The following is a 16,251-nucleotide window of genomic DNA, read 5'->3' as shown; positions in this document are numbered from 1 at the left end:
AGGTGAACAAGCCGAATATGAATTCATCGGATTGTTATAACAAATTGCGAGGTGATGGCATGAGGCGATACGCCATTTGAGAGTGGTAGCCATTCCTATATGAGGTGAGTGAAATATTTATTAGAAATACCTCATTCAATTGTGCACTTCTAAGTCTTGGTCCACTCAGTACTGTTTGCATGTTTTTATTTTAATTCTTTCTCTAAAATGTTATTTAGCATGTGGCTTCATGCCATTGCTCTCCACAATCATGCATTGAATTTTTCTATCCTTGCATAATACTTCTCTATATATATAGCATGTGCGCACATGTGATATGGTTCATTAGGCCTGATATAGTGTGTGAGGTAAAACAAAGATGATGTGACATATGCATTTACCAATCACACGTGCATAAATCTAATAATATGGCGTGTGGCCCATATTAATGGCACATAAACCCATATTGTGGGCTTACGTGCTTTATGTACCATCATTCCCTTGCAGCGTGTGTGTTGGTTTCCTTTTATAACACAACGAACTCCATATTTTAGGGTGAAGAGTGTTCTCATGGCAAGCACAAAATCTGTAAGTGAGGCAGAAAAGGAGACGGAGAAGGAGATAGGTGAAGATGTAGAATATATAAGTCTTCCAAACTCCCCATACTATACTCCAGGTGATCATTTTTCTGAACAAACGGCAACATTAACAACTATCGAGAACGCCCCAGTAACGTCAGAGACAACAATCCAAAGCAAAACAACTGACCCGGAGAAGGATGATAATACCGCTGAGAGTACCAAAAAGGAGGTGTCCACTAGCATTTAGGCTTATAATGGCGTGTGCCCTTACTTGATCACCAAATACTTTTTTCCCTTTGCACTAGTATTTTAACTCATTTGACTCTTAGTGTATTTTTATGAAACTAAATAACATTCATATTATTCTCTAGTACCTTTTTTTTACTACATAGAGGCTTGCATTTCTTTCAAAGGTGATTTAGTAAAAGGCCTGAGGGCACATGCCATTCTATTTCTCAGACCGGTATTAAGATTGACTTCTCCAGACTAGCAATGCCTCTTGCTACACCTTCACAATTAAATTCGTTAGAAAAAGATAACATTGAATAATATCTAAATGTTCTCACCATTAAGTTATATGTCTGGCTAATAGGAATGACGTTCATCTTGGAAAGCTCACCACATGCTCAATGAACAAACAAATAGTGTGTGCGCGCATGCCATTGCTCTTCTTTAGCTTCAGATTCGGCTTGTTCACCTTGACAATGAGATTTATTATACAACCAGATGGACTCAGTCTGGACACAAAGTCACCACGCTAGTCACCATGCCCCAGATATGTCTAGCCCCTGGACAAAAAACATATAATTTCACGTCATTTTCAAATACTTGAAAATTTGTACCTAGTCCCATTTTACTGAATAAATCCCACTTTAACGAAATAGAGCTTATATGGAGTTGTGGATTTCCTAGAGGTTGGAGACAAATGCCTCAGAGTGGGGATTTGAATGAGAGGATTTGGATGGAGAAGGAAGTGAGAGATTGAATCGGGGATTACGGCCAGAGTTTGCAAAGAAGGGGGAAATTCGAAGAGAGGAGTGAACAGAGTTGTTATAGGAGAACTCAGCAAGGGGAAGGATATCAAACCAGTTATCCTAATGATAGTTGATGAAGCACCTCAAGAATTGTTCCAACGTCTGAATTGTTCGCTTAGACTGCCCATCAGTTTGAGGATGATACGCCGAAGAGATATTGGCCTTCACTCCAAGCAGCTGCAAAAACTGTTGCCAGAAATGAAAGATGAATTGAGGCCCCTGATCCGAAACCACATCTGTAGGAATCCCATGAAGTCGAAAAATTTCCCTGAATACCAGTTTTGCCATGTCCTTGCCCGAAAACTCCTTGGTACATAGCAAGAAGTGCGCCATCTTTGTGAAGCGATCCACCACGACTAAAATGCTGTTGAAGCCTCAAGAACTCGGAAGATCACTCAAGAAATCCATGGAGATGGATTCCCAAGGACCTGAAGGGACCGGAAGGGAACAAAGCAAACCTGAAGGAAAGTGGCGAGGTACCTTATTCTGGGCGCAAGTGTCATAGGAGGTAACAAAAGCTTTGATGTAGTCGTCCATGTGAGGCCACCAAAAGTCCCGTGCAACTAGCTCATAGGTTTTCGCAATGCCGAAGTGACCAGCAATCGGGCTATCATGGCACGCCATCAGGACCAACCTTCGAGCATCACCTTCAGGAACGTAAAGCTGCTCCCCACGGTACAATAAGCCATCCAATAATTCGAACTCGTCAAATCGCCGGCAGTCGGGAGTCACTGGGTGTCCAGCCTGAAGATGGGGGAAAACGTCTCTGGCGAGATCATCAGATTGAAGATCGTTTCTGATCGCATCCATCAAGGAGGAGTCCTGAGGGGCCAGGGAAATTGCCATAACTTGAAGCCGATTAGGACCGAGGATAACTTGATCTTGTTGATCGAAGGCAGGATTACCAGGCCTAAGGCTGAGATAGGAGTGCCTTGAAAAAGCATCAGGAAGGCCTTGAAGCTTTCCAGGTCTGTACTTGATAACAAAGTCAAACCGACTCAGGAATTGTGCCCACCTTGCTTGACGACGGCTTGAAACTCGGGAAGTGGCAAAGTACTTGAGATTTTTGTGATCCGTCCAGACTATTGTTTGATGGCCCGCCCCCTCCAAGAAATGGCACCACTCTCCAAAGGAATCCATGATGGCAAAGAGCTCCTTGTCGTGGATTTCGTAATTGATCTCCGCAGGCTGGAATTTCCAAGAATGGAAAGCGACCGGATGAAGTTCTTGATCCGCTCTGAGTTGAGACAGCACAGCACCGATGGCAAAGTCAAAGGCATCAGCCTCGATGAAGAAAGGTTGGGAGGAATCAGCATGGATCAAAACGGGAGCAGAACTGAAGGCTGCCTTGAGTGTGTCGAAGGCCTGCTGGGCAGCAGCAGACCAAGAGAAGGGAACATCCTTGCGAGTGAGATGCGTGAGAGGAAGGACAATGTCAGAGTAGTGATCAATGAATTTGCGGTAGAAGTTGGCGAAGCCAAGGAAAACCTGAACGTCCGACATTGATTGTGGAGGCTCCCACTCGAGAATAGTCTTGACTTTGGTAGGATCCATCGTGATACCCTCAGAAGTGACAATGTACCCAAGGAATTCCACAAACTGCTGATCGAAGGAACATTTCTCAAGCTTCGCGTATAGGCCGTGTTCTCGCAGCTTCGCCAGCACCTTGCATACATGTTCATCGTGCTCCTCCTGAGTTTTTGAGTAGATAAGGATGTCATTGAGGTAGACGATCACCATTTGATCAAGAAACTCCCGAAAGACGTCGTTCGCCATGTGTTGGAAAACTGCTGGAGCATTTGTCAAGACAAATGGCATGACAGTGTACTCGAAGTGGCCATAGCAGGTTCGGAACGCAGTCTTCCATTCATCACCAAACCGGATCCGGATCAGGTTGTATGCTCCACGGAGGTCGATCTTGGTGAAGAAGCGGGCACCACCAAGGCGTTCCAACAGGTCTGAGATTAGGGGTAGCAGATAACGGTTCCGAATAGTCATCTTGTTCAAACCTCGATAGTCGATGACTAGCCGCAAACTCCCATCCTTCTTCTTGACAAAGAAGACAGGTGCTCCAGCCGGGGATTGCGAATGCTGAATGTACCCCGAGGCAAGGTTCTCATCCACGTACTCTTTGAGGGCCTTAAGCTCGGATGGGGATAACCCGTAGATAGGCCCCCACGGAGGTGACGCTCCTTCATGTAAATCAATGGGACAGTCATAAGGCCGATGAATAGGCAGTACACTAGCTTTTTTCTTGTCAAACACATCCCCAAAATCATGATACTTCTCAGGGAGATTGACAAGAAAAACATGCAAAGCAAAAAGGAAAATCGGTTATTCATGAAGGAGTTTTTTCATAGTGATTGTGGAGATAGGAGGAGGTGTACGACTAAATGGAATGATGAGACGAGGATACTGTCTAGTGCAAGATGGAAAAGAGGAAAAAGAAGAGGGTGAAAACTTCGTAGAGTCAAGAACAGAACCCCGATTTGAGTTTAGGGAACTTTTCCTGATTTGGACTCGATGAATAGTAGGGGAAGCCATGGGAGATGGTGATGTAGGAGAGATGAGCTGTAATTCCTTCCAATAGATCTGAGGCTGATGTAGTTGAAACCAAGGAAGACCGAGCACCACAGAGGAGGACTTACTGTTGATGATGTTGAAGGCAATATCGGTAACGGTGGACCCGATGTGTACTCGAACGGGCAACGTTTCCCTAAGTCCAGAAGATGGAGACACAAAATGCCTACCGATGCCTTCAACCCTCAGGTCCCATATGGTAGAAGAAATAGGAACGTGATGTCGGGCAGCAAAGTCCGTGTCCATGAAGCAGGAAGTTACACCCGAGTCCAGTAGCGCCAGAGCCTTGAGTCCTGATTGTCCGGTGAAAGAAAGGAGACATGGGACACGGAAGTTGCGGGAATTGGTGGTGGCTTTGATGAAAGGTGGTGAGGAGCTTGATAAAGAAGAAAAGTGATTTTTATTCGGGGAGTCCAAACAGACGGCTCCTACTCTGTTTGGATAGGGTCGTTTCCCGACTGCAATAGAGGTGGACTTTGAGGCAGAGTGAACTCGAGTAGTCAGGGAGGCTTCTTGGGACACACAGCTGTTTTGTGATTAGGATCAGCACAGTAGAGGCAAAGATTATGAGATATTTGACGTTGCTTCTGAGCAAGACTCAACTTCCCTCTAATGAGTCGGGGAGTACCAGAAATATTCATTGGGACTGGAGCAGTAGGTTCAGGAGTATGCCCCGAAGACTCAAGCTGAGATTCCTAGGTCTGGGACGGAAAAACAGTGGCACGGCAACTTTCCTGACGACATTCAAAGAGACGATTGTCACATCGAACAGCTTTGTTGATGGCGTCCGACAGGTCCTTAGGATCCTCCATGGTGAGCAACAAATCCTTGACACCGTTGTTGAGGCCGAAACGAAATTGGTCAATCAAGGCCCACTCATCCCACTGAGTGTCCAAGGCAAGGAGTTGGAACTCTGCAGCGTAGATCGAGGCAGGACGAGACCCCTGAGAGAGACATCTCATCTTTGTGGTAGCAGCCCGAACCCGATCTATCTCGCCAAAACATGCTTCGAGCTTCTCTTTGAATAATTGAAGATCCATCAGCTCCGGAACCATGACCCCTTTCATGCTCTTCTCCAGAAGAGGAGAAAACCATGACAAAGTTGCAACTTCGAGCAACGTCCCAATTGCGCCGATTTGAGACTCGGGAGTGGGGTACCGCCGATGTTGAAGTGTAAAGATCAGCTCCATCTGGTTCAGAAATCCGTAAAGCTCCGAACGCTTGCCTGAAAATTTCACCGGGAAACTCACCTTCGGTTCAGGAACTTTGCTGGATCCCTGAGCCGAAAGTGAAGCAAGCTCCTGCTGCATGCGAAGAAGGGTCGCCTTCAGCTCAGTATTCTCAGACTGGATTTTTGCAAAGACTTCGGCAAAGAAATCAGGATGGCTTGGAGACTCCATTGGCAAGAAGAAAGAAAAAAGGGAGAAGAAGACAAAGGCAATCAAACAATCGAAACGAGCTAAAGCAAAAGCAAAAAGCACAATCTGAATCAAACTGTCAAGACCCCCAACAAGATCAAGACTGGAAAATGCAAAAGACAAAGAGAAAAGCTAGTGGAAACAAAGAAGAAGCTTTAGATTGGCGTTGATTCAGATTGTGGAGAAATGGAACAAGGCTAACCTATATATACTATAGGTTGATGAAGCTCCACCACTCTTGAATCGAGGACGGCCTAAATATAGCTGAGGTCGAGGAGGCGCCACATCAACATCAGGAATGTGGCTCGAGACTCAGGAATCATACAGGAAATCAGAGAGTCAGGAATAAAGAAGTGTCTCGAGAGTCAGGAATAGGGAAGTGTCTCAAGAATCAGGAATGTGGTCTGCAGGTCAGAAATCCGGCGAGAGTCAGGAATGTGGCAAGAATTGGGGGATTCCTAACACAATCTTCAAAAGCATTAGCATTTGAGGAAGGAAGATAAATTAGAATAAGGCCTTCTATAAAGATGTTACACAATACGATGAAGAAAAAGATGACTCTGCTAGCCCAACTACAGTTGAGAAAATGGTTCATGGCACACTTATAGAGTATATTCCTTAAGCTTTTATTGGTGACTTAAAGATTGTTTGCTTAAAGTGTCACTTTTTATTTGTTAGTGATGATGTTAGTATAGACTTTTGTAGTGCATGTGATTATACAATGAAATTTGAATATACTATCACTATGGATCCTTGAAACTTTGAAAGATAAATGGGGATAAAATAGCCACTAAGGGCTTTTTCACTAAGCAATTGCTCCTTGTCTAGTTAAATTTTTAAGGGGAGAAAGATAGTGTGTTACATGTGGTATTAAAACAAATAGGATGGGTTTTATTTTCATTGATTAATGGCTATTTAAAATATATTATACCCCTAGTATAAAGTCAGGTTTGCCATAATCTTAATTTTTTAAAATCTATAATATTTATAATAAATTATAATTGAAAATTGAGCTCAACATTTCAATTCATGAGCTCAAGTGTGGTCCACACTTATACTGCACCAACTAGCATGGTATAGAGTTTGGGCTTAAGTTAAGTTAAATGCAAAACAAAAATAGACACGCAAGTAAGAGTTAAATTATGCCTTATATTGGTTGGATATACCTGATCTACCCACTATTTTCACTATACATTTAGAACCCCCAAATAAAAATAACTAATGGTACTAACCTTTTATTGTCGTGGTAGTAAGAGAAAAATATTTGAAAGGATTCACCAATAAGGAATTTTTTATACTTATAGCTATATGCGCAACACTTATCCATGGTTGCTAGTTCCTCCTCATGCCTAAAGATGCTCTCACCACCCTCACAAGAAAACCTGTTACAATACTAAGGTTGCTAGCATTGTTACACTTAGAGAGAGAGAGAGAGAGAGAGAGATTTTACTTGCTAACTCTAGCACACTTGGCATGATATTGTCTAGTTGGTTGTGGGGCAAGCTTGAGGGCAACATTTTGTAGAGCACCGTGAATAACATGATTTACCCTCACCTAGATCTGGCAGATAAACCTTGAAACAAAGGATGAAGAGAGTGTGAATAGAGAGCTGGATGATGCTATAGCTGGTAATGAAACTCTTATAAACTAGAAAACCTAGATATAGCAAGAAACCTTAGTGTGAGATGCAAGCACATGCCATGGCACAGCTAGAAAACTAGAGCTTTTGAGGAAACACTATAAGCTAGTCAAAGCCAAGTAAATACTTATATTGCAACCATAACTCCTGCTCAGTGATAGATTTGAGAATTTTATCAAGGCTAGGTGATGATTAAGATGTCCAAGTTCTTTATCACAAGTCTAGGCACTGAAAATCCTTTACCTAAGAGCTGGATGCCCTCTAGAAACAAGGAAGGTGGCCATAGCAAAAAAGACTATTCGATTGTAAATTCTTTCATAGCTCTTAATGTATAAAGTATATAATTTATACATAAATTAGTAAATAAACCATGTTATTTAAACCATAAATCAAACTAGTAAGTAAACTATGAAGTAAACTGTTATAATCATTTCACTTTTTTTATTACTAAAACTCATAATAATTTTACAGATCAGTAAAAATAATAAAATTTATAATCAAGTACCTTATAGTGTAACTACAAACATGGTGAAGTTGGTTGGGTAGGCAATATAAGTTAGCAAATTATAAAAGGAAATTTTATGGCTTATTGATTCACAATCTAATGTTATTCCATATATAGGAAGTTTTTGAGTTTATCTCTTAATATGAAAGTTTATTTTGCATCCCAAGGGTTTACAAATATATAATAGGGGTAATGGTTAAAGGTATGATTTTTTAAAACACTATTTGGCTCCCTTTTGAGTGTGTGTATCTTTGTTTTGGATCCAACTTGGGTAAACCCATGTTCTATGTTAGCTAGTGGAGTATCTAAATCCTTATGTTAGGTCACCAGTATTTGAAATAATGCCAAATTTTGTTTAGCTTCATTTTACATACTAATCTTGGTGTTGAGATTTTAGAGGCCTATTATAGGGATAATAGGTAGTTTGAAGACATAGTTATTATTTTGCAGGCTTTACCAAAGCTATTGAATTGTTTGTTTGTATGACTTTTAAAGTGTTGTTTAGTTTATTAAATTGAGAATACAATACTCAAGCCTTCTAAATTGGTCCTTTTTGTGTGTTTTAATCACACTTTTCTTAGTAATATATATGTCATAGCTTTTATGTGTTTTTCTGATCTTATGTTACTTTTGATACTCACAAGCAGGATTATTTCCAGTAAAAACTGTCATAATTACAAATGAGTCTCAAAAGGAACTATCAATACAGTGCAGATCCAAACAAAATGATATTGGACTTGAGGTATTAAAGTATATGGAGAAATATGGCCTCAATTTTGGGGATAGAGTTGTAATTGGTAACACTCTCTTTGGGTGTGATGCTTCTCTCAATGGCAAATCCCATTCTTTTCATGGATATGATCAAGAAACCAGTCAGCAATATCTCATCATAGAGTGGTATATTTATGACTTTGCCATATTCCATACTGATTACCATCGAACACTGAAGGAGTGGGCAATACCAATTGTTGAAGTTGAGTGGTGACAAGGTGAATAATGCATACTAATTAATTTCATGTGTTAATGGTGTTGTATTGCCATTGAAACAAATTTCTTTCTCATGCTTTCATTTTTACTGTAGAACCTTTTCTAGAACATAGAAAAATGAGCTAACTTCCAGCCGAGTCCGACACAAGCAACTTCTTGCTCATGTCGGCTGTGAGAAGCCACATCCTCAAGCTCCGCCCTTCAATCCTCCAGCTCCCCGCCAGTCTCGTGAAAGGAATCCCCAGCTTCACAATCTCCCTCTCCACAGCCTCGCGCACCACGGACTCGCCCTCCACTTTGCTAAACTTCCCCCACCCCGTCACAACCGTGACAAACGCTGGAAAGTTCACGAAGTCCGGGAACACCCTCTCGATCGGCCCCGCCGGAACAAGCGCCTCCAGAGAGATCTCTAGCGCTGCCGGCGACGATGCCTCGGATCTCTTGTCAAAGCCTGGCTCTGGAGCGTCTTCTCTCGCGGTAGCTTGGGCAGCCTCCTCGAGCCACTTCAAAAACTGGTAGAAGGCAACTTGTGCTGCTCCCACGGACAAGTTTCTCAAATCCAGCCTCCACTCTCGCCGGTTTAGCAGGCACTGGCACTCGCGGTAGCCCCTCTGTAGCGTCCACTTAAGGATGATTGCCGCGCGGCGGTGCCAGCCCAGTGTCCATAACGCGTCTATAAGACCCGACGTGAAAATCTTCCAGGTCTTTACGTTGTCCGGGCTGATCACCTTTCCCAGCTCCAAGACAAGAGCTTCCACCTGGGAATGCCATTTGGTGTTGGTAAGAAACTGAAAACCAGATAGATCGGCTCACCTGGTCGTCGTCGAGTGTCTCCATTAGCAAGTACCGGAGAATAATTATTGGCTTGGAGTCGAACTCCCTGAAAAAATTTATCAGTATAGTGGCCTCCTCCACCGTTTTGCAGTTTTTCGAGCTCAGGGCCATAAGAACCACTGTGCACGTAACGACATTTGGATCGCAGCGCGCAGCTTTCATGTCAGAAAATATGCCCTCAAGCTTTGACCAGTTGCCCCACTTTACGCAGGCGTCAAGAGCTTCGGTGAATATATAGATGTTACAAAGCGAGGAGTTTCTTTTGACATCATCGTAGATGCCGAGTACCTACAGAAACAAAACCAGTCAGTGACAGGCACACGCAAACAAAACGAAGGGAGTTACCTCTTTGTATGCTCCAACGGACTTGAAGCAGTACATCAGGCTCAGAAAGCTTACATACGTAGGCTCCAGTCCAGACTCGATCATCTCGTGGAAACACGATTGAGCCAGCGCGTGGTGTCCACTCTTGCTGTACATAGTCATCAAGATGTTGAAGGTTATGGCCGACGGCTCGATCCCCAGGTCTTTCATGGTCTGGAAAATCTTCATCGCCTCCTCAATCTTCCCTTCTTGCCCATACCCGTGCAGCAAACACGAGAACGTCGTCACGTTGGGCATAACCTCGGCCTTAACCATCTCCCGGAGCACGTCCAACGCAGCTGCGCAATTGCCTACACTGCACAAACACACACGACTTCACTCGGAAACCAAAAAGAAAAACGAAAGTGCTGGAAACGTAAGAAACTCACCTGAAGCAACGTAGACATTGATGAGCGAAGAATACGTGATCACATTGGGCTCCAGGTCCTGCTTCTTCATATTTGAGAAGAACACCCGCGCTTCCCATGCCTGCTTCCCGGTGGCACAGGCAGCGATGAGAATGTTGTATGAAGCAACACTGGCCTTGACGCCTCGAAGATACATCTCCTTGAAAACACTCACCACCTTTGTCAGCTCGTGCCCAGCCTTCACGTAGGAATGCATCAAGATGTTGTAGCTGAGATGATTTGGCCGGATCGACTGCTTCATGTCCCGGAACAAATCGTCCACCGCCTCCAGCTTCCCGGCCTTACAAAACGCGTGGAGCAGCGCATTGTACATGCCCGCGTCCTTCTTCACGGAGATCTTGATGAAATGGTTGAAGACCTGGACGGCGATGTCGAAAGAGCTAGCCTTTCCAAGCACGTCGATGATGTGGATTCGCAAGTATGGGTCGAGGTGAAACCAGTTTTGGAGCTGCATCCAATCCAAGACTGCCATCGTGATCTGGACGGAGCCCCTAGTGCCAAATTCCCGGACTAGATCGCTGGCCACCGAAACAACCTCGTCGTAGGACACTGCCGCGGCGCTCCGCAGTGGATCCACGCTCATCTGCCGCAGCCACCTCTGGAGGATCGCCTTGACGCAGGCCACATCGTTGGATCGCAAGATTTCGCTCACGAGCAGCCGGACATCGCTCTCGCTCTGCCTGTAAGACGCTCGCGAGCTCTCGGCGTACTCGCTGTCGATCGATTCCTCCAAGCTGCCGCTCTGGTAATCACGAGCGGCTCGCTCGTGATCGGCCGCGACATTGGCGTCCAGCTCGTCGATTGCCTGCATTCCTCCGCCATCGCTGGCGATCGACCGGAGATTACCTCGATTCTGGAAGAGCTTCTTGCTGGAGATCCTCGCCAGCACCGCGCCGCGCCTTGGCAACATCACATTTGGGGAGAGAATGCGCTCCTCCTCCCATAAGCCCTAAAATAACACAGACCACCGTCCGATGCTTAAAATCAAGGGGAACCGTTGGATGAAATTGGTCATCGTAAAACAAAATAGGAGCCGTTGGATGAAAAACAAGATTAAAATTCACCAAAAACGATAGGAGCCATTGGATGAAGAGCATCAAGGACAACCGTCAGATAGGAAGAGAAAACCTTAAAATTCACAGAAAAATGATAGTACACGCGCGAGCGAGCAATCGATCAGCAGGGGATTTGCTCCGTGAACCATCGTATAACGTGAAGCGGCGCCTTAATCAGCTCCAACGCCAGATTGACAATGGCGGCGACGCAAATACAGCATGGGCAGATGATGGTGAGAAGGATCCTGCCACGAAACAGAGAAGCAAAATCAAACGCGAGCCAAAATCCCTAAAATTCGCCACAGATCTGGGCGCTTACCCGACGATCCACACCACGACCCCCACGAGAGAGATGAGAAACGAGAGGATTGCGAAGGGCAGTCCCAGCAGGAAGCCAATCGGGTGGCAATTGTCGCAGCACATCGCGATCGATCAATCGATCGAAACCAAGCAAGAAGGAAGAAAGAAGAAAAGGGAAGCGCGAATTTTCCAAAAGCAGCAGCTAGGGCAGGGCTCCTTTCTCTTTGCCGCTTTTATTTTGCTTCTTCCAGGAAATGGATCGAAAAACCACGTCGCCGTCGTTTTTGAAGGAGCTTGACAGCGTCAGCCATAGGCATGCGTACGAAACCGCCATGGCCCAAAAGATGACAGGATTTCGTACCGGGTGTGAGGTCAATGCAGTGGTCACCCCCTCCCCCGGATGGGAATGGGCCAGTCCGTGCACTTCGTACGCATTCGAGTTCTGGCCAGGGTGGTCTAAATCTTGGAGTATATGGCGCCAATCCTCCTGGCGCTAGGGTTCGTCCGGGGAGCTCGCTCCAGGCGCTCTACGGCTGCATTTTGGGAAATCTCTGCGGTGTGATGTGATTCAGGTATATTTCGAGTGATTGCCGCATCGGCATTTGATTTTGGGAGGATCTTTCAAGCTCCCGATCGATCGGGGCTTCTATGTCTCAAAAGTGGATCAGGAATCCTCCGACGCTAGCCCACACGATTCCATCTCCTGGCGAGCTCAGCCGCCAGAGCATTGGTTTCCTTAGCCCGATCCGGTTCTCCTGCTTTAGAGCGAATTGCCAAAGGCAGCCAACGCAAATGGAGTGTGATGCCTCACAAGCAACGAAGAAGAATCCATTCAGTGGTTTCCTGGAGAGCTCGAAGTAAGTGTGACTTATTTTTCTGTTTCATTGAATGTGAATCTTATGCTGGGAATTTTCAGGAAAGTCTTTGAGGCCGATGATCTTGGGCGAGAGATTGCAGCTGTCGCTCTTCCGGCATTGCTTGGACTTGCCGCGGATCCACTCGCTTCTTTGGTGGACACGGCATTCATCGGTCAAATAGGTAGCCATTCTTCTTTCTTCTTTCCTTTTAGTTTAATAACTCTCGCTGTTTTGTCAGGCTCGGTGGAGTTAGCTGCTGTAGGTGTCTCGATTTCGGTTTTCAACTTGATATCAAAGATCTTTAATATTCCTCTTCTCAACATCACGACATCTTACGTCGCAGAGGACAACGTTGCTGGATGCGGCTTTGAGGAAGGCATCCCGCTGACGGAAGCCGCTGGTAAACTTAGTCAAGCATGCATTGCATAACTAACACGCGGCAAATCAGAAGAAGGCCACTTCATTGAGAAGCCTGGAAAGTCTGAGAAGCGCGTCTACCCGTCTGTTTCATCAGCGCTGTTTCTGGGATCGTCACTCGGAATCATAGAGGCTCTTGTGCTGTTGCTTGGAGCCTGGCCAATTCTCAGAATAATGGGGATTTTGGACGTAAGTGTTGGTTGGTGTTGAAAGATCAATGGTCTAATTCTCTTGGAACAGGATTCTCCAATGCGTCTTCCTGCGCAGCAGTATCTATCAATTCGGGCTCTGGGAGCTCCTGCAGTTGTTGTTTCTCTAGCTACGCAAGGAGTGTTTCGTGGCTTTAAAGACACAAAAACTCCTCTGTATGCTACAGGTAAATTAATTTTGTTCTTTCTTTCTTTCGTTCTCTGACCTGTGTTTTGATGATAGTCACGGGGAACATAGTGAATGTGGTGCTGGATCCAATTTTGATGTTTTCTTTTGGATATGGAGTTACCGGGGCAGCTGTGGCAACAGTCGTGTCACAGTGAGTTGCAGGCAACTGATTGCTATGTTTTTTTACGTTCTTTTAGTTTGGCAGATATGTGATTGCGTTCATTTTATTGGTGAAACTAAACGAAGTTGCTGTCCTGATCCCGCCTGATATATCAAGACTGGGCCTAAGACGTTTTTTTTCGTCTGGTAAGGCACATACGTTTGTGAAGATTTCTGGAACTGAAAGTTTTTTCATAGGTGGTCTGTTGTTCACGCGAACCATTGCAATACTGCTTACCATGACACTGGCAACTTCAATGGCTGCTCAGGAGGGTGTAGCTCCTATGGCAGCACATCAAATTTGCATGCAAATCTGGTTGGCTGCATCTCTTCTTTCTGATTCCCTGGCGCTCGCCGGACAGGTGAACATACCACGGGGATGTTCTATCGTCGTGTTCTAAAGTCCTGTTTTTCTAAGGCTGTTATTGCCGATTTCGTGGCACGGAACAATGGGCAAAAGGTTAAAGAGGCAACATTTAGAGTCTTGCAGGTACTCCTTTCTTGCAGGTTTCTCCTTTTAACTAGCTTCGATCTGACAGCTGGGCATTGTGTTTGGTTTAATCATGGGAGTAATCCTTGGACTTGGTGGCCAACGCTTTTCAAAACTTTTCACCAGTGATGATTTGGTGATACAAGCATTGATCACTATCATTCCGGTAAGTGTATACATTTTCTTCTTAGTGATACAATCCTTAGATTGACATGCTTGCTTTGTAGTTTGCTGTTTTGACTCAGCCTATCAACTCTATGGCGTTCGTGTTTGATGGCATTTTTTACGGTGCAACTGACTTCGCCTTTGCAGCCTACTCAATGGTGCGAAACTCGAATTTTTTTTATGCAAGGACGGCTAAGTGTTTTTATTTTGCAGATAGTGATTGGAATCATTTCCTCAGCGGTTCTTTTCGCTGCGCCATCCTTCCTTGGTTTACCTGGTGTATGGCTTGGCTTGACTGTACTCATGAGCCTTCGAATGGCTTCCGGCATTTTGAGGTAACGATCTATAAGCCTTTGGATACCATAAGCTAAACCGCCGTTTCAATGCAGGCTGGGGACTGCCACGGGTCCTTGGCAGTTTTTGGCAAACGAGAGCTTGGAGATTGACAATTCTTAGGTGCTATCGCGCTGTAGACTTTACTATATCAAGCACAACAAGTCAACAACAATAACTCACGAAAGGACCAAGGTGCGTACAGTTCTCATGAGATTCATAGTTTCTCCTGCAGGGAGAGAGGGAACGAAAAGAAAAAAAATTTAGATCATAGACCAGTTTAATGCACAGCAATAAGCAAAGCCAGTATCCATTGACGTCGACTCTAAGATTGACGATGACGGTGCTTTGCTTTTTCATGGGCTGACACTGTTGTAGAGCGTGTGAGGCATGTCTTTCTTTCGCCTTTCCAGCTTTCGTTTGGCTCGACTAAACCAGTTCTCTTTTTTTTTTTTGTTTCTACAGGTTTTGGAACATGTAACTTGGATCAATCAAAAGCAGTATCATTTAGACAAGGGTCCAGTCACATACATATGCTTTTTCTAACTTCTACCACTCCTTTTCTTCTTCCTGTTTGCTTGCAGGGATGAGCTGTGGCCAGCACTTTGCAATCCACTTGGTGGCAGCATAAAAAACAAAGGTTCTTACTTTGTTTCATATTGTTTTAAACAAGATCTCTTCGTTCCCAGGTTTCTAAGTGACTGATCAATGGGCCATGAAGCTTTGACTGCCTTGGTGACACAAGCACTGCGCTCATGATTCACAGGACGTATGATGGCTTGCGTTCGCTTGCAAGGCTCTGCCAAAGAAATCTTCGGGGAGATATCATCTTTGTCTAGCTCCAAGCCCAATAGTAACTCGGACGAACAAAGTTGTTTCCAATCTGGAAGGCGCAAAGAGGTGAGCTAATAATCTCTGGCACCTTCCACTTTACATCTTGTCCACACTAAACTATTCCCTCCAGGAGTTTGAAGGCCCCACAAACACAAGCACCCAATTCTTCGTGCATGGAGCACGAGAACACGTCGAGAAACAAGCCCGAGAGGTCCACTTTTTTTTTCTCTCTCTCTCTCTCTCTCTCACTCTTTTTTTCTTTCATCGTCTTGCTTTGCTTGGATTGTGATCCAAGGCTAGCACCGATAAAAACTCTAAAGGTTCTCTTGATTTCTTGTCTCGTCTCGTCCTGGAAGAAACACTCCTTTTTTTTTTCCTGTGACCGGATGGATAGATAGATTTGTTATTGGTTTGGGTGCGTGTGGGATGAGCTATTCTTTTATGCTATAATCTACGCGAAATCGCTTATACAATAGCCATAGCTATTTGGGATCGATCATGCCAAATGTCATCCGCGGAGAATTTTGGAGGGTGGTGGCAAAGCTTAAAAACTCTTTTGCAGAGATGCTGCTGTTGCTGCTGCTCGAAAAGAAATCGCTTTGATTTTGTTTGGTGCTGGCTTTGAAATTGCTTTGTCAGATTTTTCCTCTCCTTTCTCTTGAAGAGATTGGTGGCCTGTTTGCTGCTGGAGCAGCAACAGGTGCTTTGCCACAATTAAATCCACATTTCTCCTCCCTGGATCTCCTGTTGTTTACTTGTGGTCCATTTATTATTTCCACAACAAAGCACCAAAGGTCGTTCCAGCACTTCGTGTTTTTGGATCCATTCGATCGATCGATCGATCGATCCAGAAGTCGTTTCGTCGCCTTTCCCAAATTTCATATTTGCACGAAAGTCACTCACTCCATGTGATCT

General features: G+C 44.7%; 3 protein-coding genes across 4 annotated transcripts; 1 reads left to right on the top strand and 2 right to left on the bottom strand.

Moving 5' to 3' along the window:
- Positions 1–8,747: 8,747 nt before the first annotated feature.
- On the bottom strand, positions 8,748–11,384 carry LOC9648261 (pentatricopeptide repeat-containing protein At1g62680, mitochondrial). Its single transcript, XM_024686741.1, has 4 exons — positions 10,310–11,384; positions 9,903–10,231; positions 9,537–9,845; positions 8,748–9,481 (listed from the first exon to the last, which is right to left on the bottom strand). The coding sequence occupies exons 1-4, from the start codon at positions 11,256–11,258 to the stop codon at positions 8,846–8,848; spliced, it is 2,223 nt and encodes a 740-aa protein (XP_024542509.1). The 5' UTR covers positions 11,259–11,384; the 3' UTR covers positions 8,748–8,845.
- Positions 11,385–11,462: 78 nt separating this feature from the next.
- Positions 11,463–11,994, bottom strand: LOC9633889. The gene is made up of 2 exons (XM_002981641.2): positions 11,723–11,994; positions 11,463–11,648 (listed from the first exon to the last, which is right to left on the bottom strand). The coding sequence occupies exons 1-2, from the start codon at positions 11,824–11,826 to the stop codon at positions 11,525–11,527; spliced, it is 228 nt and encodes a 75-aa protein (XP_002981687.1). The 5' UTR covers positions 11,827–11,994; the 3' UTR covers positions 11,463–11,524.
- Positions 11,995–12,175: 181 nt separating this feature from the next.
- LOC9633888 (protein DETOXIFICATION 44, chloroplastic) lies at positions 12,176–15,830 on the top strand. Of its 2 annotated transcripts, none has more exons than XM_024686744.1 (15): positions 12,176–12,560; positions 12,620–12,741; positions 12,799–12,960; positions 13,012–13,166; positions 13,218–13,353; positions 13,410–13,506; positions 13,561–13,661; positions 13,713–13,876; positions 13,933–14,004; positions 14,054–14,170; positions 14,232–14,327; positions 14,383–14,504; positions 14,559–14,697; positions 14,968–15,402; positions 15,467–15,830. In XM_024686744.1, exons 1-13 carry the CDS (start codon positions 12,352–12,354, stop codon positions 14,623–14,625), a joined length of 1,620 nt encoding a protein of 539 aa, XP_024542512.1. In that variant the 5' UTR covers positions 12,176–12,351; the 3' UTR covers positions 14,626–14,697; positions 14,968–15,402; positions 15,467–15,830. The 2 variants fall into 2 exon arrangements, with proteins under 2 accessions (XP_024542512.1, XP_024542511.1); XM_024686743.1 differs by having other exon boundaries at positions 12,177–12,560; positions 13,009–13,166.
- The last annotated feature ends 421 nt before the right edge of the window (positions 15,831–16,251 follow it).

Source organism: Selaginella moellendorffii, unplaced genomic scaffold (genome assembly GCF_000143415.4).
Source record: "Selaginella moellendorffii unplaced genomic scaffold, v1.0 SELMOscaffold_50, whole genome shotgun sequence".
NCBI classification, from domain to species: domain Eukaryota; kingdom Viridiplantae; phylum Streptophyta; class Lycopodiopsida; order Selaginellales; family Selaginellaceae; genus Selaginella; species Selaginella moellendorffii.
This window is presented reverse-complemented; position numbering and strand designations above follow the sequence as displayed.

Coding starts and splice junctions, on each gene's coding strand:
- LOC9648261 (XM_024686741.1), bottom strand. CDS start 11,258: ATGTTGCCAAGGCGCGGCGCGGTGCTGGCGAGGATCTCCAGCAAGAAG. Junction 10,232..10,309: donor CAATGTCTACGTTGCTTCAG/GTGAGTTTCTTA, acceptor TGTGCAGTGTAG/GCAATTGCGCAGCTGCGTTG. Junction 9,482..9,536: donor AGACACTCGACGACGACCAG/GTGAGCCGATCT, acceptor TGGCATTCCCAG/GTGGAAGCTCTTGTCTTGGA.
- LOC9633889 (XM_002981641.2), bottom strand. CDS start 11,826: ATGTGCTGCGACAATTGCCACCCGATTGGCTTCCTGCTGGGACTGCCC. Junction 11,649..11,722: donor GTCGTGGTGTGGATCGTCGG/GTAAGCGCCCAG, acceptor GTTTCGTGGCAG/GATCCTTCTCACCATCATCT.
- LOC9633888 (XM_024686743.1), top strand. CDS start 12,352: ATGTCTCAAAAGTGGATCAGGAATCCTCCGACGCTAGCCCACACGATT. Junction 13,877..13,932: donor CCCTGGCGCTCGCCGGACAG/GTGAACATACCA, acceptor TGTTTTTCTAAG/GCTGTTATTGCCGATTTCGT. Junction 14,171..14,231: donor CATTGATCACTATCATTCCG/GTAAGTGTATAC, acceptor CTTGCTTTGTAG/TTTGCTGTTTTGACTCAGCC.